General features: G+C 46.1%; 1 protein-coding gene and 1 pseudogene across 1 annotated transcript; one reads left to right on the forward strand and one right to left on the reverse strand.

Moving 5' to 3' along the window:
* LOC130380615 (ankyrin repeat domain-containing protein 34A-like) overlaps positions 1–530 on the forward strand; it is a 1463-nt pseudogene extending 933 nt beyond the window's left edge.
* A 3080-nt stretch (positions 531–3610) lies between these two features.
* Positions 3611–25716, reverse strand: LOC130381299 (ras GTPase-activating-like protein IQGAP3). Its single transcript, XM_056588810.1, is given in 40 exon segments — positions 3611–4238; positions 4398–4506; positions 6227–6337; positions 6633–6793; positions 7045–7257; positions 7343–7430; positions 7683–7800; positions 8420–8522; positions 8647–8779; positions 8976–9208; positions 9904–9988; positions 10607–10747; positions 11172–11396; positions 11775–11938; positions 12653–12805; positions 12905–13113; positions 13613–13682; positions 14170–14241; positions 14374–14457; positions 14693–14851; positions 15625–15764; positions 15970–16137; positions 16295–16385; positions 16543–16706; positions 17081–17196; positions 17443–17603; positions 18773–18936; positions 19952–20039; positions 21569–21729; positions 22145–22223; positions 22497–22675; positions 23777–23890; positions 24062–24129; positions 24358–24434; positions 24578–24655; positions 24809–24864; positions 24867–24944; positions 24947–24963; positions 25248–25335; positions 25484–25716. Coding segments are annotated over 40 exon segments (4860 nt in total). The 5' UTR covers positions 25512–25716; the 3' UTR covers positions 3611–4124.
* Between the last annotated feature and the right edge of the window lie 745 nt (positions 25717–26461).

The raw sequence follows: 26461 nt of genomic DNA on the forward strand, positions 1-26461 counted from the left end.
CAGCGCGGCCCCCAAGGCCCTCGTCCACCCCAAGCTGACCCGCATGGACCACTATGAGTCCGACAGCACCTCTGCCCAAAGTCCATCCCGGGATCCCCAGACTCAGGAAGAGTGTCCGTGGAGAGGAGGCGCTTCAACGCCTCCCCGTTGTCCCTGCTCGCCTCCTCCTCCAAGGAGTCCCTGGAGAACATCCCCAACTCGGTGTCCCCGCTCAGCGTGCGCCGGCGGGCCCGGGGTTGCTGGAGCGGAGGGGGTCAGGGACTCTCCTCCTGGACCACATCTCCCACACCAGGCCTGGCTTCCTGCCCCCCTCAACGTCAACCCCCACAGACCCATCCCAGACTCAGGGTTCCCCCGTGCAGCGGGAAGATCCTGGTGCCGGTGGCCCCCGCCTCCCCCAAAGAGGCCCCGACTTCAAGGTCAAGAAGAAGCTGCTGCGGAGGCACTCCATGCAGACGGAGCAGATGAAGCAGCTCTCCACCTTCCAGGAAATCCTGGCTGAGAAGGTTGTCCAGTCAAACGCTGACTAGGAGGATCCTCCGGTCAAACGCTGACTCATTCAAGCAACGCATGTTTGGTAACTATAACTCCTAGAGGAGTAAGAGGGATAACCTGTACAACAGACTTCATCACGTCAATCATTTGAAAAAAAAAAAACATTCAGCCTTGTTTTGTAAGTTGAGCTTTGCTGTCGGTGAGGTCACATTGAACCTAGAAGAGTTGAGAACAGTTGTGTGACTTATTTAATGTTTACAAATGCACAATTTGCACCAATGGCATTTCCATTTTTCAGAGTAAAAGATGTGAAAGGCCAATTGTGAAATGTGAAATGATATGAGCCAACAGACTTAGTACTTCAGCCCGGTATGCCACTGGTCTAATCTACCAAATCATTTGCGGAAATATATTAACATAGATTCAAATTTACGCATTGAGGTGTTTACAAGAAGAGCTATCTTTTGTTTATTAGTGGATGAAGTTATAATTATGATGTATGATTCATTATGATTATGATGTTGATTCCAATATGGAGTATTGTCAATCTATACGCTGTAATAAGTTTTACTGGTCTGTTCACTAAAACTGTCCTTTATCAACTGACCTCAGTTACACAGAACCTTTATTCAAAGGATGCTTCAGAGCTATGTAACATCCTGTCTGATCAGGCAGAGATTTCTTCATAGAGTCTTAGATATGTTACATCCTGTCTGATCACACAGAGCTATGTAACATCCTGTCAGAAAACACAGAGCTATGTAACATCCTGTCTGATCACACAGAGCTATGTTACATCCTGTGATATCACACAGAGCTATGTAAATCCTGTCTGATCACACAGAGCTATGTAACATCCTGTCTGATCATACAGAGCTATGTAACATCCTGTCAAATCATTCAGAGATATGTAACATCCTGTCTGATCAGGCAGAGCTATAACATTAGGCAGAGCTATGTAACATCCTGTCAGATCAGACAGAGCTATGTAACGTTGTGTCTGATCAGACAGAGCTATGTAACATCCTGTCGGATTAGCCAGAGTCGGCCGTCACACACAATGTGAAATCTGTCACCAGAGCCAGGTTCAGATTTCATGTTCCTGCAAAATATTATAAATACTTGTTGATAAAATGGCGCCGGGTGCAATAGAAGCCCCCTTTTAATGCTACGTAGCGGTTGCCAGTGAAGGAGTCTGTATTGTTTGGCTTGAAGAGATGAATGAATCCCAATAACAATGCTTTGCCAGCTCACATGGTAGCCCCACCTTCGCAATGGGTGTAATGAAGGCCAGCGAAGCTCTGGCTCTATTAAGATGCTAACTAAAGGATGAGGGAGGATTTAGATTGAAGACAAACTCAATTCATCCCCAGTGTCATTTGGTAATTGCAAGTAAACTCATAAGGCCATTACTCCTGTAACCTTTGAGAAACCGATTCCTGGAATATGAAGTTACCTGGCAAGGATTAGTTGTTGGAAGATTATTGATATGTTTTGTGTTTTGATTTAATTTGTTTGCATTACTTTACATAGTAAATTCCAAAGAAAGACCATGGACAACGAATGTTGATCCCACCAACCCTGAAAGAGATTGCTGTGAATTCCTCAGACTGTATAAAGTGTACAGATGAGATAAACCTCATATTTCATGAAATACTGTATGTGCAATATAGGCAGTACTGTAACGATCCAACCAAGTGTCAAGTGTTCTTTACGTTCACGTTTAAACAGTTGAGTTAAAATGGTTCACAAGTAGAACCTTGAGCTATGCTGAGAGATGCACCAACCATAGAACCCTAGTCTAATCTGGTTAGTGTACTCTACAGGTAACTTCCCATCATCTGGAGGTCCTGTTCTTAATATATTGTAGTCTACCATACAAGTAACCAATCATCATCTGGAGGTCCTGTTCTAAGTATCTAATTTACTCTGGTAAAATATTCAAAGTGTCTGCTAAATTAGTCTAATCTACAGGTGACTAGCATCTGGAGCTCTGGTTGTAAACATTTGGTTAATATCCTCTACAGGTAACCCACTTTCAACTGGAGGACCAGTTGACAATATCTAGTGAATAATATACTGTACTGGTAACCAACCTATCATCTGGAGGTTCGGTTCTAAACACCTAGTCGGTCAATTATACAGGTAACCTATCATCACCTGGAAGGACTTGTTCTAAACACCTAGTTAGTCTATAGAACAGGTAACCAACCTATCATCTGGAGGTTCTGCTCTAAACAACTAGTTAGTCTATAATCAGGTATTCAACCATCATCTGAGGGTCCTTCACTAAACACCTAGTTAGTCTATTAATCAGGTTACCAACCATCATCTGAGGGTCCTTCTCTAAACACCTAGTTAGTCTATTCCACAGGTAACTTCCCATAACCTGGGGATCCTATTCTATACAACTAGTCAGTCTACTGTACAGGTAATCAACGATCATCACCATGTTGTGTTGTGGACTGCCCTCACCGTTCAGCAACATCTCCAACTGCTGCGTCCCAAGTGCTGAAGATTTGACTTTGTGCTGAATAAACGTCTGTAAATTACTTGAATTTTATGATGAATCTAAACAAAACGAAAACATTTTTTTGTATGCCTGTTATGAAGTAGTAAATTATATGTAGGTACTCTTTTTTGTCTTTTACCCCAATTGTAATTTAATGTGGAATAAACGTCCATGTTCAGATGTATCAAACCAAAGCCTTGTCTTACTTTCTGTTGCGTTAAATACTTACATTGTTAGCACTTTCTTATACTTTAGAAAGTAATACTAACCTGACATAGTCGTTAACCCTGAACCTGACCATAAATACTAACCTTAATACTAAATACTTAACCCAAATATTAATACTAGCCTGTAGAACACATAAATAATATTGGCGGATAATCTTGCATTGTGTTTATTCGTATTGTAAGCTTCTAGCATGGATATTTATAAGAATCAGGCACAATGCGCCATTCGCCACCTAGTGGAGATAGTGCTTACATAAAGAGAAATTAATTCTTACAAAACTAGTGTAATTTACACTAAAGCAGACTCAATCTTACCTGGCAAATGTGTTTCATAAAAACACACTCAAGCACATTTTAGTTTGAAATATTTATTGCTGTAAAAAACGTGAAACATTCCATTACAAAAAGTGTAAAAGTGTTATTTTAGTAATAAAGTGTTAAATGCTGAAGCTTTGTCATGAACATGTTCCCTTATACTGTACTTTAAAAATACATCAAATATGAAAGACAAAACATGGGGGTTCAGTGAAGAAGGTAAACTGGGGACAGAACATATTTACAGAAGACAGAAAAATATAAACAGAGAAAGAATTCTTTGGTCATCTGTGATTATCACAATAATATGACATCATCAGATCAAGAAAAAGGACTACAGAAGACTGTAGATCAATTATCAATAATAGTGTCGATAGAGAATGAATTATACTGAAAATGAATGATTAATAATACTCGAGATAAATTGTGTGCATGACCGATAATGATAATAGTGTGATTTGTTATTATTAGTGTGATTTATAACAAATTTTCTAATAGGATTCAGATAGTAGTAAAGGAGTGTTTGTACGAATCCCTGAAAACAACTATGGTATGAATACATTAATACGATGAGTTCACTTCTTAAAGAACTTCTTGTTGAGGAGGAAGATGAGGAGGTTGACATTGATCTTGGCCTTGTCAAACATCTTCATCACCGCAACGCCCTCGTACTGTAGCTGCAGCAGGTCCTACACACACACACACACACACACACACACCACACACACACCACACACAAAGACACAATGTCAATGGACCACCATAAGCCATTAGTTTGTGTCTGATCCTGAGAGGTGGATGTGTCTGCGTGCGTGCGAGCGTACGTGCGCGTGTGTGTTGATATATACCTGGTATTTGAGGGGGAACTCCTCCATTTCGACACCCAGGAAGCGAGTTTTGACCTGGAAGCTTCCAGTCTGTTGCCCGGCAACAATATCGAACATCACGTTCTTAAACCTACAGTAGATCAGACATCATGTTAAACCCAGTGGGTCAGACATCACAGTCAGCCTACAGTAGATCAGACATCATGTTAAACCCACAGTGGGTCAGACATCACAGTCAGCCTACAGTAGATCAGACATCATGTTAAACCCACAGTGGGTCAGACATCACAGTCAGCCTACAGTAGATCAGACATCATGTTAAACCCACAGTGGGTCAGACATCACAGTCAGCCTACAGTAGATCAGACATCATGTTAAACCCACAGTGGGTCAGACATCACAGTCAGCCTACAGTAGATCAGACATCATGTTGAAACTTGGGCAGTTCAAATATCATGGTGTAAGGGAGGGACTTGCAGGTTCTAATCCCCAGTTAATCAATATGTGTTGACTAAAATACGTATGTAAATATTATTAAACTCAGAATTACAGCTAGGCCGCACTTCTGCAACAACCCTTTGCTCAATGTGTTGCAAAACTAATGTGTGCACACGTAACTCCAAGCGAGTGAGAGGTCGGGAGTGGGCTTCTATGGACCAATCACAGGACAGGATTGCCATATTGGTCATGCTGGCTGGATACCAACTACTGATAAGTGCCTCACACGGCTGCTTACTGGCTTGTTAATCGTATCAGATAAAAGATGCGGACGAGCATCTGGGTCATCTCTCTGCTGACAGAAGTCTAAACGATCAAACAAAGACAGAGGACTGATATGAGTAGGGACCTGAGAAGACGGATCTTCCTCTGGGCGTGTCGTTACAGTGTGGTAGGGCTTTGACTCCGAACGTTGTTATTCGAATATAATTCGAATATCAAAAAGTAAATCAAAATTCGAACAAATATTAGGCAGTCCTTAATATTCAAACCTGTTATGGGCAGGCCAAGGGGGAGGGACGTCGGAGAACCCGACGCAGTCTATTCATAATATTGTAATGACCACGGAAGAGGCAGTGAATGAAGTATTGATTAGAGGGCGATTTATTAGAAACCTAATAAACCGTTGGAACGCGCAGGACCGGTAACCATAGCAACGCCGGTAAACAAACCTCACGAAGCCCAATCCAGGGCCGTGTTCCAATACCCGTACTGTCGGTACTACGTACTCAAAATTTGAGTACGTAGTACGTTCCAATTCAGATCCGGCGAAAAGAAGTATACTTCAAGGACCCGGATGCCGTACTCAAAATGGGTTAATCGTGAAGTGTGGATCGAAGGACACTCTCCGTACTCAACGGCAGCCATCTTGGCTACGTAGCGGAAGAGGCGGAGCCAGGCTGAGCCAAAGTCGGCGCATTTTCCACATAGCCTGAATTAATAGAGTCATTTTGTAGTTTTTATAGCTTTTTATAGCTGCTAGGCGTAAAGAGTTCACCGTTCAAAGCGGGATGTTTATTGCGGGGGAGGAGCCGCGGCGGCTGTCGTGATCGTCATTTCCGGTTAGTGCACCACGGAGTACTCGATTTGGAACAGCACTCACATCTGAAAAATTAGCGTACTCAAGTGAGTACGGATAGTGCAGATAGTGTACTTCTTTTTAAGTGTACTCATGGAATTACGGGTATTGGAACACAGCCCGAGTCTTACTGAAGGCATTTAATGGTCAAAATATTATGAATAAATATTCAAATATGTTCGAATATTAACATTAATAAACAAACAAACTTCGAATATGATTCTGGTTAAAAGTCAAAGCCCTACAGCGTGGTAGCACATGGCGTGTGTCTTACTGAGTGGCGGGCAGGTCTTGGATCTCCAGCAGGACTCCCTTCTCCTGCAGCCGCGCCGCGCTGTAGCTCAGAGACGGCCTCTTCTTGCCGCTGCTCTTGCCGCTGCTCTTGCTGTAATCGGGGGGGGAAACCGGGTTATTGCCGTCACCACGGAAACGCTTCTCACTGTAGCTTTTTCACTGCAGACATGAAACCCCGTCATTACGGTCGCCTTGGAGACGATCCTCGCCCGCTGCTCTTACTGTAACCATTGAAATCCGTTTTTTTTTTACAGTGACCATGGAAACGCTTAAAACTGCTCTTCATACTGTAACCACGGATCTCCATCATAACCGTAACCGTGGAGAAGTTTCTTATCGCTGCACCTACTGTAACCGTGGAGTCCTGTCAATACTGCGTGCGTTACCTGGCGGTGAGGCTGTCCAGACAGGAAGTGATGTATTGGCTGTAGTAGTCCACCTGCTGGCTGTGGGCGGAGCTCTTCTCCTGCAGACTGGACAGAGTCTGCTTCAGCCTCAACGTGTCGGCCCTGCGCCTCTGGCGGTACAGACGCTGGTGGCGGATGTCCTGGCGTAAGAAACAGCCGTTACAGTTCGTATGCATACAGACATTCCATATATGGCCATGTTTCCTGACCATCACTCCTAATGTATAGCCATGTTGCCTGACCATCGCTCCATATATGGGCATGTTTCCTGACCATCGCTCCATATATGGGCATGTTTCTTGACCATCGCTCCATATATGGGCATGTTTCTTGACCATCGCTCCATATATGGGCATGTTTCCTGACCAACGCTCCATATACGGGCATCTACCTTGGCTATCATTTGCAGTATTTGGGCCTCAGAGTCGGGGGGCTTCAAGACCCCGAGCGCCTCCAGGCGGCGAAGACTGCGGACGATCTTCCTCTTCTTCTCCTCCAGACTGAGGTTGCCGTCGGCGACGAGCGACTGGTTCCTCTTCATCTTGTCCGGGGTCCGAGCGTCCCTCTGGGCGCGGCGCTGCATCATCCAGCCGTGCTGCAGCTCCTAGCCAATCAGAGAGGAGCATGAGTGCGGCCGTCCTCTCACTGGGCCGAACAGATAACACCTACTGGTCCGTTTCCCTGCCGACCTGGTCACGTGACGTTGACGCCCTCAACAGCTGGCTCAGAGAGTCACCCGACTGGGTCCGAAGCAAGTCCACGATGAGCTGCTTGGTGCTGGGGGGGACACAGGGCAGGAGGGGCAGAATATAGGGCTAGGTTACGCCGGGGGTCTCAACTACAAGCTGTGGTTTAACTCAGAACGGCAGCTAGCTTGTTGCTAGCGACAAGACAGAAGGAGACGACGCGTTTCCATCTTTACTTAATTAATTCTAATTTCCCAATTCAGACAGAGACATTCCTTCTGGAAACGGGACAGGGAACCTAAGCAGGGGGGGGGTATTCCCTGGATTCAACCCTGGGGATCACCTGAGGAGGACGCCCCTGCTGTCCGACTGGTCCTGGTCGTTGAAGACGTCGAAGCGGCTGGTGAGTGTGAGGGACACCTCCATCTTGGACTGGTCCGCGGAGCTCCCCCCGGAGTCCCCTGAACACAAGACGGGACTCGGTCAGTGACGCCCTCCATCACCCACGCCTGGGGCACTAACAGTGAGTTTGTAGAGGTGACCCAAGATACACATGTAGACGTAAGATAGTTTGTACAGGTGACCTATGATAGTTTGGACAGGTGACCAAGGTACAGGTGACCTATGATAGTTTGGACAGGTGACCAAGGTACAGGTGACCTATGATAGTTTGTACATATGACCTAAGATAGTTTCGATTTTATGATAGTTTGGACAGGAGAACAATAACAGTTTGTAGACGCTTGATAGTTTGTACAGGTGACCTATGATAGTTAGCAGTCCTACGTAGTCTGTACAGGTGACCTATGATAGTTAGTAGTCCTACGTAGTCTGTACAGGTGACCTATGATAGTTAGCAGTCCTACGTAGTCTGTACAGGTGACCTATGATAGTTAGTAGTCCTACGTAGTTTGTACAGGTGACCTATGATAGTTAGCAGTCCTACATAGTCTGTACAGGTGACCTGTGATAGTTAGCAGTCCTACGTAGTTTGTACAGGTGACCTATGATAGTTAGCAGTCCTACGTAGTTTGTACAGCTAGGTCTAGGCTGGGGAGCGTGCCAGGCTGGGAGACTTACCCAGCAGCTCCTCCAGTGAAGGGACTCCTCCCAGTTCACCCAGTAGGACTCTGAGGGGGTCTGAGGGGGAGGGTCCCAGGGCCTCTTGGTGCTCCAAGAGCAGCTACACAGACACAAAACACACACAAATAAATAAATACACAGTATACATACATACAAATATCTATAGATACAGAATGGAGAATATATTGTTTTTATTATTAACATTTCCAGTTAGGAACATGAACCTTGTGCGTGTTGAGTAGCTCGCCGATTGAGATGTAGACCACAGGCTTGTTCAGGATGACCATCTCTGAGTACTCGTCCATGTTGAACCGCTCCTCTGGCTCCGGCACGTCACACACAGCCTGGAGGAACTTCCTGGGAGCATCAGACACAGCGAGTGTTCAAAGGTTACCACTTCCTGTCCACTGTGTGTTAGCATCAAAAGTGCTACGCGGAACAATATCAACGACGACGCCGTTTATATGAAACATGACAACCAACACTATAACTCTACTAATCTCTATTGTATTATTTATCCAACCATAACTATAGCAGAGGTGTGCGGTTGTACCTGAATCTGCTGTGGGTGTGGCTGATGTACTCGTTGAGGTTCTGGATGTGGGGGCTATCGCCCTGGAAGTGTTTGTTTGCCGCTGCGTGCTGCAGCATGCGCGCTATGGAGCCCAGAACGCGCCGTTGCTCCGGTAGGAGGGTGGAGCCCGCGGAGATCTCCAGCACGTCGAAGCCGTCGGGCGCCACGATGGCCGGGTTCATGTAGCGGTAGTAGATCAGGTTCCCCACGATCTGCAGCACAACTAGCATCGTTGGCTTCATGTAGCGGTAGCAGCCTCATGTAGAAGTAGTACTAGCAACATGTAGCAGTAGTAGCATCATTGAGTGGTAGTACACCAGGTTCCCCTTGATCTTCAGCCCAACTAGCATCATTAGATTCACAAAGCGAGAGTACACAAGGGCCATGCAACTAGCTTGGTTAGCACTGGGGCTTTGACTCCGAACTTCGTTATTCGAATATAATTCGAATATCAAAAAATAAATCAAAATTCGAATGAATATTAGAGAGCCCTTAATATTCGAACCTGTTATGGGCAGGACAAGAGGGAGAGACGTCGGAGAACCCGACGCAGCCTATTCATGATATTGTAATAACCACGGAAGAGGCAGCGAATGAAGTATTGTTTAGACAGCGATTTATTAGACACCTAATAAACCGTTGGAACATGCAAGACCGGTAACCATAGCAACGCCGGTAAACAAACCTTGCGAAGTCCAATCCAGGTCTTACTGAAGTCATTTAATCGTCAAAATATTATTAATAAATATTCAAAAATATATTCTAATATTAATAATAATAAACAAACAAACTTCGAATATGATTTCTGGACAAAAGTCAAAGCCCTGGTTAGCACCGCTAGCTTTTTCTAGCAGCAGGTTGGTCCGCTTTTTCTTCCAGCAGACCAACCCAGTGTCCCTAGCTTCACCTTGTAGAGCTCCTCCTGGCTGGCCTCAGGGAACTTGGAGTGCAGCGCGTCACGGAGGACCTTGGCGGTGTAGCGGAGGCCGTAGCTGAAGGGACACACAGGACACAGCCACTCAATATGACCCCGTGTCCTCTACAGCAGCGTGTGTGGACCAAGGTCAAGTTAGAAAAGCACATCTCCATGGATGGGACTAAAGCAGGGGGCACACTGAGCACTAACTCAACATCGAACACCAGGTGGAAATCACTTGAGGTGAGGAGTACACTTTGACTTGTAGCTGGGTTGGATCAGGGTAGATCTACGACCTATGGGAGTGTGAAGTGAGTTTGTAGAGGTGACCCAAGATACACATGTAGACGTAAGATAGTCTGTACAGGTGACCTAGGGACAGGAGACCTAGGATAGTTTTTACAGGAGACCTACGATAGTTTGTACAGGTGAGCTATGATAGTTTTGATTTTACGATAGTTTGATCAGGAGAACGACAATAGTTTGTCGACCTTCGGTAGTTTTTAGACCTACGATAGTTTGTATAGGTGACCTATGATAGTTTGCAGAGCCTTAATAGATTATAGACCCTCGATTGTTTGTAAAGGCAACCCATGATAGTTAGTAGTCCTACGTAGTTCCTAGAGGTGACCTATGATAGTTTGTAGACCTATGGTAGTTTGTACAGGTGACCTATGATAGTTTGTAGACCTACGGTAGTTTGTAGAGGTTGGTGGTTATGGCGATGAACACCCGGTCAGTCAGGTTCTTCAGGTTGATGATGGCGATATCGAGTCTGCGCCGGACCTCCGGATGGGACAGAGCATCCTCCGCACTCACGTCGTAGGGAAGGGAGCTGAGAACAGACAGGAGGAACACCAGTGAGCGACTGATTGAGCCCTTACGGTTCCGGTCTCGGTCTGGGGAAAAAGATTGACCACACTGAGATTGGGTCTCAGTGTGGTTCCTCGTTAGATAGAGATAGCTAGAGAGTGATTGAGGGACAAAGTGAGGGAGTGACACCGAGAGAGACAGAGACCGAGAGAAAGAGACAGAGACAGAGACAGAGACAGATTGAGAGAGAGAGAGACACAGAGACAGAGACACAGAGAGACAGAGAGACAGAGAGACAGAGAGACAGAGACAGAGACAGAGACAGAGACAGAGAGAGAGAGAGAGAGAGAGCACGCTCTTGGTTCAAGTCGGGGTCTCAGTGTGGTTCCTCGTGAGATAGAGATAGCTAGAGCGTGAGACAGAGAGAGAGAGAGAGAGACGAAGACCTCTTGGTTCCGGTCCTGGTCTCCGTCTGGTTGATCCAGGTCTTGTAGATCTCCAGCGGGTCAGTCCTGATGCTCAGGGCCCCGTCGCTGAGGACGTCCTTGACAGCGGAGCCCAGGATCTGGCGCAGGGCGTTGTGGCCGCGGGCGTGGCGGTAGAAGCTCACCAGCATCTTAAACACCGTGGGGTTCCCCGTCACCACCTCCTGGGGCTGCTCCACCTTCAGCCTGAACACCGTCACAGTCAAGAGGAGATGAGCAGAATGATAGATGAATATACATACAAATTAACTATGCAGTAAGATCAGGGGTCTCAAACTCAATTTACCTAGGGGCCACTGGAGGTAGAGTCTGGGTCAGGCCGGGCCACATCAAGTATTCCACAAAAAAATGTAGCACAACTGACCCAATCTAAGTTAATGATTCATCCCGCAGGCCTCAATTGGCCCCCGGGCCGCGAGTTTGAGACCCCCGATTAAGATACATTCACATTAAGGATGAAATAACATGGTAGCAGAATTGAGCTGAAATAGAGTACATTTTTGTTTAATCAAGGATAAAACTCAAGAAAACTAAACTTGTATACAGGATAACTATATATCTGACCTGATCTCGTAGCGCAGAGCAGCGGTGAAGAGCTGCAGCAGCAGGAAGGCCTCTCTGCTGTCCGAGCCGTAGTTGAAGAGAGAGAACACCAGTGTCTCCATGAAGCGGGTGGACTTGGTCTGAGGCATCAGGAAGATGAGCTGGGCCAGGTACAGCGGCTGGGTCTGAAACAACAGACACACGTGGATTTAAATACAGCAGGAAGGTAGGGAGGGGCTGGTAGGGGGGTTAGGTACCTGTAGCAGGTAGGTAGGTGCTGGTAGGTGTGTTAGTTACCTGTAGCAGGTAGAAGAGGTGCTGGTAGGTGTGTTAGTTACCTGTAGCAGGTAGGTAAGGGCTGGTAGGTGAGTTAGTTACCTGTAGCAGGTAGGTAGGTGCTGGTAGGTGTGTTAGTTACCTGTAGCAGGTAGGTAGGTGCTGGTAGGTGTGTTAGTTACCTGTAGCAGGTAGAAGAGGTGCTGGTAGGTGTGTTAGTTACCTGTAGCAGGTAGGTAGGTGCTGGTAGGTGTGTTAGTTACCTGTAGCAGGTAGGTAGGTTCTGGGAGGTGTGTTAGTTACCTGTAGCAGGTAGGTAGGTGCTGGTAGGTGTGTTAGTTACCTGTAGCAGGTAGGTAGGTGCTGGTAGGTGTGTTAGTTACCTGTAGCAGGTAGGTAGGTTCTGGGAGGTGTGTTAGTTACCTGTAGCAGGTAGGTAGGTGCTGGTAGGTGTGTTAGTTACCTGTAGCAGGTAGGTAGGTGCTGGTAGGTGTGTTAGTTACCTGTAGCAGGTAGGTAGGTGCTGGTAGGTGTGTTAGTTACCTGTAGCAGGTAGGTAGGTTCTGGGAGGTGTGTTAGTTACCTGTAGCAGGTAGGTAGGTGCTGGTAGGTGTGTTAGTTACCTGTAGCAGGTAGAAGAGGTGCTGGTAGGTCTCCAGTCGATCCCTACACCTCTTGTGGAGGGCCTTGAGCCCCTTGGAGCGCTCCAGAGCCATCATGCCCGCCAGCTGCTCCTTATTCTTCTTAGTCAGCTTCTTACAGTGAGACACTACCTCCTACACACACACACACACACACACACACACACACCACAATGAGATGACGGGCCAAGAATACACGGACACCTCTACATTTTATCCAGGCGTATCGTTCACCTGCAGGGTGAGGCGGTTTCGGACTAACAGCCCTATCTTCAGGTCCATGAGGTCCAGATCAGCCTCTAGCTGCCGGTTGGATCGGATGGTCGTGACCACATCTTGCCGGAGGTGCAGTAGCTCCGCCTCCTGCATGATGTCACCGTCGCCAGTCTCCAATAGGTGGACGAACTTCCTGACCACCGCAAGGGGGGGCGTGGCTGAGTGGACTGGGGAAGAGGTTCTTTAGTCACCATGAATACTGATTAATATCCTATGATACGTTGTGGTACAGAGCACATTGTATAATACTAGCAGAGTATTATTTGTGCATTTTTTCACCACGGTGTAGGGCTGGGCGATTCATCGAATTTTGATCGCAATTTCGATTTTAGCGTCCAACGATCACAAATTTAATATAATCGAGCTTTGCGATTTCTTTTTTATTTATTTTTATAGAAAGGGACAGCTGGATACATATCTGTGAATTAATTTAGATTGGAACATTTTCTGTTTTTGACCATTTTGTGTATTTTGTGTATAAACATTCAAAGTTCTCAGTTACAAATTATTTTGGGAGAGACATGCTGAATAAATACATCATGTTTTCAAACTCAGAAGTAATAGTTTGAATGATCGTGATTTCAATATTGAACAAAATAATCGTGATTATGATTTTTCCCATAATCGAGCAGCCCATTAGTCCAGCATTAGGGTGGAGGTACTCACCCAGCATCCTGTACTCTTCTCGGGCCCGGCTGGCCCTGAAGAAGGCCTGGATCTTTACTATGGCAGCCACCTGTGGACAGGTCAGAGTCACAGGCTTCAGGACGGCACCCCCCTCTAACCCATTGGTGCTCAAAGTGCGGCCCGCGGGCCAATGGCGGCCCACAATGACATACAGATGTAAGTTTAAATTATTATATCAATATTTATTTCAACAAAAAAAAGAAAAGTCGACTCTCTCTGGCTTTCAATTAAATCCTGTAACATTTTTTAGTTTTAATCCGACTGTACATTACTTTGAAAGGAAGAACATCAGTTCGTGATTTAGACCTCACTTGACCTCACTCCCAGAGGTCCACGGTGCAATGTTCTTTTTCACCACTGGGATGCTAACGGCGTTTCCCGCCAATTTATTTCTCCTTTGGCGGCCCTCAGTCAAACTCTGGTTTCCTAAATTGACCCTCAGCTGTCAAAACTTTGAGAACCCCTGCTCTAACCCCCAGGCCCGGGACGGTGTCCCAGACGTGTGTGACAGCAGGCGGGCAGGGGGGCGCACTCACGTGGTCTCTGAAGTAGCGCAGGCGGGCTCTGTAGCGCCGCCGCGCTAGGAGCATCCGGAGCCCCGCCTGGATCTGAGGACGCAAACAAGACGGGCTCAACTCAGAACCATCCGGAACGGGATCAGAGGAAACGGAGAAGGGGGGCACCCCACCTCACCCCGGTGCTGCTGCTAGGTTAGAGAGGGGGGGGGAAGAGGTTGTTACCTTGACAACAGCCCTCCAGTGCCCATAGAGGAACTGGATCCGCTGGCGGTACGCCTTCTGCTGCATAACACGCCTCCAGTGGCTCTGTGCACGCACACACACACGCACGCACACACACCGTTGTTAGTGTCACTCAGGCCAGGGAGCGGTAGAGAAAGAAGAGAGAGAAAGAGAAAGAGAAAGAGAGAGAGAGAGAGAGAGAGAGAGAGAGAGAGAGAGAGAGAGAGAGAGGAGAGAGAGAGAGAGAGAGAGAGAGAGAGAGACAGAGACAGAGACAGAGACAGAGACAGAGGAGAGAGGAGAGAGAGAGAGCGAGCACCTGTATGACGGTGGCCGCGGCTCCCTGGCTCCTCAGGTAGAGGAGGCGTGAGGACAGCCTCTGACGCAGGAGGAACCCCCGGCTCCTGGCCTGCAGGAGAACCAGCAGGTCCTCCTTCTCCTCCCAGCCCCTCCTCCTGCTGACGCTGCTCACCACGCCCTGCGACACACATCTAGTAGATATAATCTATATCTATAGGTCTACACAGCTTTATATATATTAAACATCTATTAGATATAATCTATATCTATCGGTCTATACAGCTTTATATATATTATACAGCTTTATATATATTAAACATCTAGTAGATATAATCTATATCTATAGGTCTATACAGCTTTATATATATTAAACATCTAGTAGATATAATCTATATCTATAGGACCATACTGCTTAATATATATTAAACATCCAATAGATATAATCTATATCTATAGGTCTAAACAGCTTTATATATATTAAACATCTAGTAGATATAATCTATATCTATAGGTCTATACAGCTTTATATATATTAAACATCTAGTAGATATAATCTATAGGTCTATACAGCTTTATATATATTAAACATCTAGTAGATATAAATCTATATCTATAGGTCTATACAATTTTATATATGTTAAACATCTAGTAGATATAAATCTATAGGTCCATACAACTTTATAAACATAATATAACCTATATCTAATATATCTATATCTATTAGATTATATCTAATCTAATAGATATATAATCTATATCTATTATAGGTCCAAACAGCTTTAGATATATTAAACATCTATTAGATATAAATCTATATCTATTATAGGTCCAAACAGCTTTATATATATTAAACATCTATTTTATATATATATACATCCAAGTATATCTATATCACTATATATCACTTTATCTAACTAACTCATTAAACATCCAACGAGTGTTTATTCACACCTGTATCTCCTGGTTGGTCAGGAATAGTGCATTCTGGGTAAACCCCTTTGGTTTGTCCCAGTTGCCCTCGAGCCTCGAGAGGTGGAAGTAGAACACGCCATCTGCGGTCTGGGATCGAACCCACGGGCTCCGGTTGTCCCCTGGCACAGAGACAAAGCCACACACACACACCCACACACACACATGAAGATGAGCGCTAGTCATACTGGGATGGAAATCCAGGAAAAGAAATGCTGTCACACACACACACACACACACACACACACACACACACACACACACACACACACACACACACACACCACACACACACACACACACACACACACACACACACACACACACCTCTCTGGGCCTTGCTGCTGAGCAGGCTGCGGAGCTGCTTCTGATAGGCTGCTGAACATTCCGGGGCCACGCCCTCTAGCGCCATCTCTGGCAGCCGCAGGACTCGGAGGGTCTGGTCGGCGCGCCCCTCCTTCACCGCCTGGTTGACTGCTGCTAGCGCCAGGGCCCCTACACACACACACACACACAATTTACAACACAGACACTAAATAATCTTCACTGCCTGGTGCAGTGCTGCTAAGCAATACAACACACGCGCGCGCACACGCACACACACACACACACACACACACTCACACACTCACACACTCACACACTCACACACCTTTCATAGCCCTCTGGGTTTGCTGATTGGCCCTCCTCACTGCTTCCTGGACGTCAGCCAAGGACAGCTCAGCTCTCGGGTCACCGCTTCTCTGTGATTGGACAGTCACAGCACATGAGAACACAAACCTTCTCGATGAAGTCTATTTTAATTTCTACAACCAAAGGCAAACCGATCATAGGTACACAACACGCCTGTACCCCCAGGTGAACAGCACATCTGCGCCCTCAGGTTAATAACACCCATACCTGAGCCTTGAGTCTCTGTGCGTGGGTGAGCAGGTGGAGGTAGCGGCTGGCATTGGCCGGCACTACATCCTCCACGCCACTAGAGGGCTGCAGCAGCGCTGACAGGACTTCTCGGGGGTCTCCTCCTTCTAGAGCCTGCTGCAGCAGGTCCAACACTAGGTCCCCTAGGGAACGAGGTACAACAAGGCGCAGGGTTCATACTCAGTGTAGTGAGTAGTGATTAGCAAATACTTAAGTGTATAAAGTAGTATACTTAGTGTATCTAACAGTATACAGTTCTATCGTTCTAAGTGTATGTAGTACATAGTACTCTTGTACATACTTAGTTTATCTAACAGTATACAGTGCTATCGTACATATTAAGTGTATTTAGTATTACATAGTACTCTTGCACATTCTTAGTGTATCTAACAGTATACAGTTCCATCATACTAAGTGTATTTAGTAGTACATAGTACTCTTGTACATACTTAGTGTATCTAACAGAATACAGTGCTATCGTACATACTAAGTGTATTTAGTAGTATAAAGGACATACTCTGTTGGTCTTCTTCTGCAGCGATGTTGACTGATGTGATTCCTTCCTGCAGCTGGTTCCATGTTAGTAAAACTCTTCCGGTGCGACTCCTTAGACCCAACAGCTCCTCAAAATACCTACAAAAACAAGACATTATATGTACAGTACACAGTACAACAGTACTGCTGCGAGTATGACCCCGTGGTCGTAGTTACACGTTATTATGATGCTAATGCTGTTCAGTTTTGTCCAGTTAAACGTAAAATGAATCACTTAGTCTTGATCCTCTGTGTTATAAATTATAACTGGTTAGTGTTGGTCAGAGGGTATGAGTTGGGTTAGCGGAGGGTAAAGCTGGTTAGTGTTGGTGTGAGTGACCAGACCTGTGTAGCAGGTCGTCGTGGATATCAGACAGGCCCGCCGTCGCGCTCCTCAAACTGAAGCAGAAGGAGCGGAGGTCTTCAGCCTCCAGGGCCTGGTTCACCATGGCAACGGCTGTCAACATCTCCACGGCAACGTACAGCTCCTCCTGCTGAAGCTCCCCCTGGTGGGTCGAAGACGGTACCACAGAACAGTCTGGTTACAAACATCCTCCAGTCTCATTATAATCTGGATACTTCACCACCTGAGGGTGGTGTAGGAGCTCCAGCTGTTGGGGCTACAGTCCCTACAGGTGATGGTGCTACAGTCCCTACAGCTGATGGTGCTACAGTCCCTACAGCTGATGGTGCTACAGTCCCTACAGCTGATGGTGCTACAGTCCCTACAGCTGATGGTGCTACAGTCCCTACCTGATGGTGCTACAGTCCCTACAGGTGATGGTGCTACAGTCCCTACCTGATGGTGCTACAGTCCCTACCTGATGGTGCTACGGTCCCTACCTGATGGTGCTACAGTCCCTACCTGATGGTGCTACAGTCCCTACCTGATGGTGCTACAGTCCCTACCTGATGGTGCTACAGTCCCTACCTGATGGTGCTACAGTCCCTACAGGTGATGGTGCTACAGTCCCTACCTGATGGTGCTACAGTCCCTACCTGATGGTGCTACAGTCCCTACCTGATGGTGCTACAGTCCCTACCTGATGGTGCTACAGTCCCTACATGATGGTGCTACAGTCCCTACAGCTGATGGTGCTACAGTCCCTACCTGATGGTGCTACAGTCCCTACAGCTGATGGTGCTACAGTCCCTACCTGATGGTGCTACAGTCCCTACCTGATGGTGCTACAGTCCCTACCTGATGGTGCTACAGTCCCTACAGGTGATGGTGCTACAGTCCCTACCTGATGGTGCTACAGTCCCTACCTGATGGTGCTACAGTCCCAACCTGATGGTGCTACAGTCCCTACCTGATGGTGCTACAGTCCCTACCTGATGGTGCTACAGTCCCTACCTGATGGTGCTACAGTCCCTACAGGTGATGGTGCTACAGTCCCTACCTGATGGTGCAACAGTCCCTACCTGATGGTGCTACAGTCCCTACAGGTGATGGTGCTACAGTCCCTACAGGTGATGGTGCTACAGTCCCTACCTGATGGTGCTACAGTCCCTACCTCGGGGTGGTGTAGGAGCTACAGGTGATGGTGCTACAGTCCCTACCTGATGGTGCTACAGTCCCTACCTGATGGTGCTACAGTCCCTACAGGTGATGGTGCTACAGTCCCTACCTGATGGTGCTACAGTCCCTACCTGATGGTGCTACAGTCCCTACCTCGGGGTGCTGTCGCTGCAGAAGCTGCAGCTGCTGGTGGTAGAGAGCGGCGGCGAAGGGCAGGACGTCAGGCAGCATGGCGTCCGAGTTCAGCAGGCAGCGCAGGGTCTGGGTGGGGTCGGCCCGCTGCAGCGCCACGTTGATGCACCGCACCGCATCCTGCACTGCTCGCACACACACACACACACACACACACACACACACACACACACACACACACACACACACACACACACACACACACACACACACACACACACACACACACACACACACACACACACACAGTTATAGTCATAGCAAGTCATTGACTTGCTCTCAGGTGTCGTCAGATCACAACAGATACCCTGGTATGAGATGCCACAAATTCATCCTGCTTTTAATTATGAATTTTTTACGCCATTTTGAAATATAAATATCGTTCTGTTCATTCATCTCTGCAGTCTGCATAGCACTCTTTCTCCCAGTCATTCTAGTTCACACACTGCACACGCACACAGAGACAAGCGTGCAGACATGCCCATGGTGCGCGGGTAGTGTACACTATCACTTATTGGATAAACCCCTCGTATCACTAACGCGCTGCACACGCACTGACGGCGGAGTCGCCCGCGCCACCTCTCTCTTTGAATTCGCTCTGCAGCAGGGACTGGAGATCGGGAAGATCGGAAAGAGGGCCGTTCCACTTTGAAATGTGTTTTGTGCGCGATTGCTCGATTACGCGAATGAGCAAACGTGAAATGCACCCCCCCGTCAGGACTCCACGTCTAATCCCCCCCCCCATCACACATTCAAATGGCCTGTGGGAAACACTGGAGATGATGTGAATTTGTTTATAGGAGGGCGGGACCTCCGATAGATTGATATTATAATCTGAAGAGATATGTAATGTCATAATGTAAAACAACAGAGTTGGTACGTGGAGTCCTTCCACTACGTGGAGTCCTTCCACTACGTGGCGGGCTATCGTCCAGGTACCGTCAGCTGATGGACTCAAAGGAAGCAAGAGGGCGGAAATAGCGTTTTGGTAGACCGGATATACACGATAAAACTGATGCCCTTCTCTCCGCCTAGCTATTTATAGTGCGTTTTACCAAGTTATATTTATACACATAGTTAGGGTCGGACGTCAAACCGGGGCGGCCATGCACACATAGGAGCGGACAGGAAGTGACCTACTGTTGTTGGAGCACAGAGCTTCCTGATTGGCCAGGTTGACGCTGTGCTGGAGCTCCTCTGGTTCCAGGGGGTCAACGCACCCCTGCTCCTGTTCAACACAATGAGAGCACACTGTAACACAACACAATCACACACTGTAACACACCCCTGCTCCTGGTTAACACAATGAGAGCACACTGTAACACAACACAATCATACACGGTAACGCACCCCTGCTCCTGGTTAACACAATGAGAGCACACTGTAACACAACACAATCACACACTGTAACACACCCCTGCTCCTGGTTAACACAATAAGAGCACACTGTAACACAACACAATCATACACGGTAACGCACCCCTGCTCCTGGTTAACACAATGAGAGCACACTGTAACACAACACAATCATACACGGTAACGCACCCCTGCTCCTGTTCAACACAATGAGAGCACACTGTAACACAACACAATCATACACGGTAACGCACCCCTGCTCCTGGTTAACACAATGAGAGCACACTGTAACACAACACAATCATACACGGTAACGCACCCCTGCTCCTGGTTAACACAATGAGAGCACACTGTAACACAACACAATCATACACGGTAACGCACCCTGCTCCTGGTTAACACAATGAGAGCACACTGTAACACAACACAATCACACACGGTAACGCACCCCTGCTCCTGGTTAACACAATGAGAGCACACTGTAACACAACACAATCACACACGGTAACGCACCCCTGCTCCTGGTTAACACAATGAGAGCACACTGTAACACAACACAATCACACACTGTAACGCACCCCTGCTCCTGGTTAACACAATGAGAGCACACTGTAACACAACACAATCACACACTGTAACGCACCCCTGCTCCGGGTTAACACAATGAGAGCACACTGTAACACAACACAATCATACACGGTAACACACCCCTGCTCCTGGTTAACACAATGAGAGCACACTGTAACACAACACAATCATACACTGTAACACACCCCTGCTCCTGGTTAACACAATGAGAGCACACTGTAACACAACACAATCACACACTGTAACACACCCCTGCTCCTGCGGTTACACATTATTTTAAACGGTTACACTACCCCCTTTTTTTCCCCGTGTACACGGTTAACCGTTTTTTTTATTAATTAATGATTTATTTATTTATATTTAAGTGGACCGCAGTCACGCTATAGGGGGATTATTTGTTTATCAACATGGCGGATGCACGAGCAGAATGATCGCAAAAAGAAATTTTTGTTTGACCGGTTGCCATGGTTATCTCTGTGCGGTTAATTTGCAGTTGCGATGTTAATTAGGATGTTGTCAGCTTACTGTTACAATAAACTGTAATGAGAAAAGGCGGTTATATGCTATAGACCCTATAGTATCTGTGGTATACAGGCTGGGACGAATTTCATAGGATAAATATGTAAACTTTGTGTTGAAAGTATGGACCGTCGCGATTCCCATTGAAACAATGGCGCCGTGATTTTATTTTTTTAACGGTTTTTGTTTAATTATTTTTCCTAAACGGTTATGATTTACTAACCGGTTACATGTGTACCCGTGCACACCCCTAGTGTGTATAGTATATGAGTACCACAGTAGAACATAGATTACCAGGCAGTGCTGTCGGGCGGAGGTGAGCTGGTCCAGGTACCAGGGGCTGTGCTCCGCCCTGAGGGCCTGCAGCTTCAGCGCAGGAAGTTGGAGAGCGGAGAGCAGCTCCACTTCCTGTCCGCTCTCCAGCGCCTCGTCCACCAGCTCTACCGCAGAGCGCACTATGGGAATAAAGATATAAACATGTATAAATGTATACGGTTCATCCACCAACTCTACCAGAGAGAGAGAGAGTGTGAGTGAGTGAGTGAGTGAGTGAGTGAGTGAGTGAGTGAGTGAGTGAGTGAGTGAGTGAGTGAGTGAGTGAGTGAGTGAGTGAGTGGTGAGTGAGTGAGTGAGTGAGTGAGTGAGTGAGTGAGTGAGTGAGTGAGTGAGTGAGTGAGTGAGTGAGTGAGTGAGTGAGTGAGTGAGTGAGCGACACACACACACACACACACACACACACACACACACACACACACACACACACACACACACACACACACACACACACACACACACACACACACACACACACACACACACACACACACAGTCACAGTCCGAGACAGAGAGCAATCTGAGGGGTTTCTTTACCGTTGACTTTGTTGATGTTGTCCTGAATCTCACTCTGACTCAGATACTCCTCGTACATGTCCTTCTCAGCTCGGGAGCACTGCACAGGGGAGAGGAACATTATCACTAAAACACCCAACTATATCTATATCTATAGATCTAGTTACATCTAATTACAATGATATTAATCTGCATTCCGTTTACAGAACATTTAAAGGCATTAAAAGGAACGTCTGAACTAAGGCATTACTCAAACATTATTCCACAATCCGAACAGAGGTCAAATCAATATTCCTGACACCGTAGCAGCTTGGAACGTTCGCATGGCCCTCAGCCAATGGTGTTGCAGTACGTCAGGCTCGGCCACACCCACCCCAGTGGCAGCGCTGTGTGTCTTGGCGTTGCGCGCCTGCTGCAGCATCTCCTGGTAGACGGCCACCAGCGCCCCCTGCAGGCGCTCCAGCATGGCGTTGGGGTTCCTGAGGGCCAGGGCTGTCGCGCCCACGTCCCCCAGGACCACCGCCTCGTTGATGGCCAGCACTGCAGCGTGGACTAAACACACAGAACCACTATGATACTGGGCCCAATAACACACTATACACACACAGAACCACTATGATACTGGGCAGAATAACACACTATACACACACAGAACCACTATGATACTGGGCAGAATAACACACACAGAACCACTATGATACTGGGCCCAATAACACACTATACACACACAGAACCACTATGATACTGGGCCCAATAACACACTATACACACACAGAACCACTATGATACTGGGCAGAATAACACACTATACACACACAGAACCACTATGATACTGGGCCCAATAACACACTATACACACACACAATCACTACAATACTGGTACACAATACCATACTATACACACACACAGAACCACTATGATACTGGGCACAATAACACACACAGAACCACTATGATACTGGGCACAATAACACACTATACACACACACACACACACACACACCACACACACACACACACCACCACACACACACACACACACACACAACACACACACACACACACACACACACACACACACACACAGGTACACTGTACCACAATATAAAACACACTAAATCAGCATACTACTTGTAAAAATATATACACACACACAATCATTATGATAATGGTAGTGGTACAGAATATACCCAAACAACATAGCATCATTATGATTACTACAATACTGGTACACAATACCATACTATACACACACACTCAGTCACTACAATACTGGTACAAAATATATGTACAAACACACACACAACCACACACACACACACACACACACACACAGGTACACTGTACCACAATATAAAACACACTAAATCAGCATACTACTTGTAAAAATATATACACACACACACAATCATTATGATAATGGTAGTGGTACAGAATATACCCAAACAACATAGCATCATTATGATACTGATACACTATATACACACAGACATAGATACAATCACTATGATACTGGTACATTATTCTTTTTTTTTTTCCATTGCCATAAACTCGATTATATGGTTGTAGTAGGTTAGTATTATGGTAACATTGTGTCTATCCTAGTATGGTTGCAGACAGTATGGTGGTATAGTACGGTAGCGATCGACCTACCAGCAGCTTGGTCCACTGACAGCTCATTGGCCAGGAGGCCGCCGATCTTACTGAAGGAGGGCATCTGAATGCCATACTTGTCCAACTCCAGCTTCATATTGTTGATCTCCTCCTCTGAGGACCAGAGAAACACCATTCAATCCTCATCGTCTAAACTCACCTAAACACTAGATGTAAACAGTATAGTTATCATCTAAACATTATCTATCATGTAAACACCATCCTGATCGTGTGTTAACATCTAGAGAACCATAAGGCGATTGAAATGTGTGAGGAGATGGTTACCAGTAAACTGCACTTTTCCATACAGGTCTTGGATCTGAGGAGCCAATCCCAACCTGAAGAGATACATGCTGCACACACAAAAGATACACACTATTATATCGACTACCATAATATAAAATTAACACACTATTATAACTGCTACACACAATTATACTTCTTCCCTCTATTATAACTGCTACACACTTTTATGCATACTAGTCAGTTATAACTATGAAGATGTCTTAGTTATAACTGCTACGGACAATAACTGATAACAACCTCAGACTAGTAGTAATAGTTGGAGACACGGCTGGTACCTGAGAGCGTGGATACAGTACACAGCCCGAGGCATGTTCTTCCGGTCATAGATGTCCGTCGTCTCCGGATGAAATATCTTAAGCAAAGTGGACGCACCACGTGTGAAAGTTCATAGCCACTCCACATGGGTCATCTAGGTTTACACTATGGCGGGTTAGGTAAAGTTTAATGAATAGGTTCTGCAGACTACAGATGATGAGAGATCATGAGATGGATTACCGTTGGGAGTCCAACTTGCGCCATGGCGTTCCTCCAGTGGTTGATGTTGTCAGTGTGTCTGAACTGTAAACCTTGGGCCTGGACGAGAGTACACAGGATTAGACACGCTGTCCTGCTATACTAGTTATCATTTGTGTATAATGTAGAATAGTAGTATATTTTACAGGTAGTATGCGTGTCTAACTTGTGTATTAGATTGTATATCATGCAGTGTAAGATGGAGTGGCAGACCTTGTAGCGGTTCTGGTCCAAGTCGTAGATCTTGCGTAGGGGGGTGGTGTTGGGGAGAAGTGGTGGGCCAGTTTAGCCAGCCACACCCCGTTCCTAAGCCCCTCCTCCAACTCTGTAGGTGCAGGGAGCTCCTCCCTAGACATGCCTCCATCCACCTGGCAGGAAATAACATTATATCATAGATATACATAAAATAACATATACATAGGAGCAGGGAGCTCCTCCTACAGAGATGCGTAGATCCATCTGAGGACAATATTAAAGTAATTTAACATTATTATGTATCTAGTTGCTTTGCTTCCTCCCATCAACGGAAGTACTGATAATCTATAATATAGTTGAATAATATAATATATCTAGGAGGGTGGCCTACTCCAGTCGACAGAGGTACTGATACTAACTACTAATATAGTTGTATAATATAAAACTACTAATGTACCTCTTGGCTTCCTCCAGTCGACAAAGGTACTGATAAGCAACATTCTGGATCCGCTGCTGGTCCATCTCATCAGCTGTCAGTCGCTCATCTGTAACCAAACATGATGTCAACAAACATTATGATTTATATAAACCGAACGATAAGCATTGTGACTTAAGGCCAGTACATTGCATTGCACTTCAAATAACTAAACCAATTCCAATTTTGAAGATTTAAGTTTAATAAACCAAACTCACAGCGCATGTGACCGTCTGACTGCTCCATTTAGCCACTGCTAGCGAGCTACAAGCTGAACGAATACGTTTGTTTTAAGTTGAGTAAAGTATTATATATGATATAAACGATAACAATCTAGTTCCTTTGCGGGAAAATAAGACGTCATGCAACAGTCAATGAAATTAGGAACCTATAATGACTAATAAGCGGATCCGAGCAACTCTCCGACATCTCTCGACATGTTTACCGTCTGGGTTTGAAAAGACCCGCCGACACCTGATTGGATAGAGAACCGGAGACTACGCCCACTGTGATGCGCAAAATCTTATTGGCTAGAGTACAAGGTCCTCCCACTGTTCTGCGCAAAACAATGGTTGCGCAAAAACCTACGTCGCCAACGTAACGTGACAGCAAGTCCAGGGAGCGTTCCATGGTTCTTGAAGTGCACTTTTTGTTCAGTTTTTCTTACACTTTATAAAAAACAAATTGGAACCAATTTTTTTTTACCTTAAAAGGGATGTCCATAAGGATGTTCTTCCAGCAGTTTGCATCATGAATACTGTTTGGATTGCTTGCATGGGAAATGTGTAGGTGCTTGTGTGATACTGGTAGAAGATCAATCTCTCTTCACTCCAAACAGATCTGTCTCCCCACCACCTCTCTCTCTCTCTCTCTCTCTTCTCTCTCTCTCTCTCTCTCTCTCTCTCTCTCTCTCTCTCTCTCTCTCTCTCTCTCTCTCTCTCTCTCTCTCTCTCACACACACACCACACACACACACACACTCGCATTCCCTCTGTTTCTCTCTTACTCAATACATTAAGAACATATGAATAATAAATAAAAACATAAAAAAGTATCTCTGACAGCGGAGGGTACTAGTGACTGGTATCTCTAACAGTAGTGTAGAGGGTGGTAGTGACTGGTATCTCTAACAGTAGTGTATAGGGTGGTAGTGACTGGTATCTCTAGGGGGGGTAGTGACTGGTATCTCTAACAGT

Source organism: Gadus chalcogrammus, chromosome 4 (genome assembly GCF_026213295.1).
Source record: "Gadus chalcogrammus isolate NIFS_2021 chromosome 4, NIFS_Gcha_1.0, whole genome shotgun sequence".
Classification (NCBI taxonomy): Eukaryota; Metazoa; Chordata; class Actinopteri; order Gadiformes; family Gadidae; genus Gadus; species Gadus chalcogrammus.